The sequence below is a fragment of the Echinops telfairi genome, unplaced genomic scaffold, assembly GCF_000313985.2.
Source record: "Echinops telfairi isolate 266 unplaced genomic scaffold, ASM31398v2 ScPeMD7_31;HRSCAF=116, whole genome shotgun sequence".
NCBI lineage: Eukaryota > Metazoa > Chordata > Mammalia > Afrosoricida > Tenrecidae > Echinops > Echinops telfairi.
This window is the reverse complement of record NW_022103928.1, coordinates 35,886,803-35,888,924: the sequence shown is the minus strand read 5'-3', so window position 1 is coordinate 35,888,924 and position 2,122 is coordinate 35,886,803. Positions and strand designations below refer to the sequence as shown.

General features: G+C 45.5%; 1 protein-coding gene across 1 annotated transcript in view; it reads right to left on the bottom strand.

Moving 5' to 3' along the window:
* VIPR2 (vasoactive intestinal peptide receptor 2) overlaps positions 1 to 1,426 on the bottom strand; it is a 173,008-nt gene extending 171,582 nt beyond the window's left edge. The window contains exon 1 of the mRNA XM_013004549.2: positions 1,408 to 1,426. Coding sequence (XP_012860003.1) covers positions 1,408 to 1,426 — 19 coding nt within the window. The remainder of the gene's footprint in view (positions 1 to 1,407) is intronic.
* Positions 1,427 to 2,122: the final 696 nt, after the last annotated feature.

Here is a 2,122-nt window from a genome sequence, read left to right as displayed (position 1 = left end):
CTCTGTCCCATCACCACCATCGCAAAGGGGCAAAGACCCGAAGTAGGGTGAGTGCTGGGAAGCATCTAATGGTGTAAAGGCTATGGTGTCGAGGGCTGGGGAAGGGGAAGACTCAGAAAGGGGGTGGTGAGGGGGATTAAAGAAATAAAAATCCTATTGCGTGGGAAGCCCTAGAGAAAACTGGATGTGGGGTGCACACGCATCCTAGTCTCAGCTCTGCGGCGGATAGCTGGCGCCGTGTTTTGTAAAATGGGAAGTGGAGCTCTTGCTCGCAAACTCAACAGCCGCTGGGAGGTGCCTGGACTCAGGAGTGTGATTTCAGGGGGCTGAGTCCAGGCTGGGAGACCCATAAGTCAAACTGAGCTGCCTTGGGAAGTTCTGACAAAGGGGGTGTTTCCTGACGCTTAGGAAGTGCGGCTTGTCACCTTTTAACACCTGGAAGGATTAATTTAGCATAATTGCTAGTTGTCATGCAACAAATGGCAAATCACTGTGAAATGAGAAATAAAGCAGGTAATTTTTTTGTTGTTTTAACTTTTTACTTGGAAATAATTTCAGGCTTGTACAAAAGTCAGATGGCTAAGAATAGTATAGAGAACACCCTTTTACCCGGAGTCAGCTTTAACATTATATCTCATTGGTTTAATATTTACATAGTGTGTGTGTGTGTGTGTGTGTGTGTGTGAATACATATAGAAAGAGAGTCTCTGTGTGGTGCTGCTAACTGGTTAGTTGAAGAGGCAGAAGGACATGTTGATTAGGGGACTTTTCTCACAATACAGTACAAGGATCAACTTCCATCAATGTAACTTTGACACAATAGTTTCATTTAGTCTGCCATTTTAATACCAATTTTCCCACCCAAACTTGTCCTTCGAAGCCTTTTCCTGAAATGATCAAGCCAGGATACTCACTCTCAGTGCCATCGAGTCAAGGCCAACTCAGAGTGACCCTATGGGACCAGGTAGAACTGGCCCTGTGAGTTGACAAGACGAACTCTTTGTGGGAACAGACAGCCCCATCTTTCACCTGAGAAGTGGCTGGTGGGTTTGAATTGCTGAGCTTGTGGTTAGCAGACCACGGTAACCAGTACACCACCAGATTCCTTTAGCCAGGATACCAGGAGTGAAAATCTAAATTTGATAGGAAGAATGAATATGACTGATAAGGATGGGTGGTGGGAGAGCTTTTCAATCTGATAGGATACCTTGCAGGGCAAGACTAGGGAATAGTGAACATGCAGTATCAGAGTAAGGAGTACAATCCATTTTGAAGGACTGAAAGACCTAAACGACATTCTTTAGCTAGTGAAGGGGAAAATCAGTATTGTACAGGAGTCAAAATTTAATGCACTATAAAATAGAATGCACAACTAATGGGGTCTTTATATTCTATGACAGTTCTTACCTGCTTCGGACTCCTCCATGTCCACTATTGCTGGGAATGAACTGTACTTATAGTTGCCAGTTAAAAGTAATTCAGTCCCTACTCTCTCCTCCTCCCCCTCCTTCATCTGCTCCCTTGTGCTCCGATCAGAGATCAGATATGTCCCTCTCCTGGAGCTGCGGATTCAATGCTGTCCTTTGAAATAAGTTCTTCTGGGGGGAGGGGCAGGTGTCCACTTAGTATTTGGGGCTGGGGCCAGCCGCCCAGACCTCTCCACTGGTTCCCTACTCCACGCAAGCATGTTGCATTCACACCTTGGTGCACTGGGTTGAAGTCTGGTCCCTCTTTCCCTGTGGAGATATAAACAATATCCTCCCCTTGGGTGGGTTAGCGTCCCATGCTCCCGCTACCCATTTCTTCCTTATTATCATCATTTTTTTTTCCTTTCCCCACCTCCTTCCCAGTTGTCTACCATGTGCATCCTTACATTTGATCTGGTCCCTGCCATACTACCCGGTCCTCACTCCAGGAATGTTTGTATACAGCAGCTTTTTCCCTATGCCCCTTTTGCATTTTTTTTTAAAGCTTAGCTCAGCGGACTCATGTTGTACTTGTCCTTTTGTGCTTGACTTACTTCGCTTAGCATGGTTTCCTCCAGTTCTTCCCTTGCAACAATGTGCTTCATACGTTCATCACTGCTTTTTAGCGATGCATAGTACTCCATTGTATGTATATA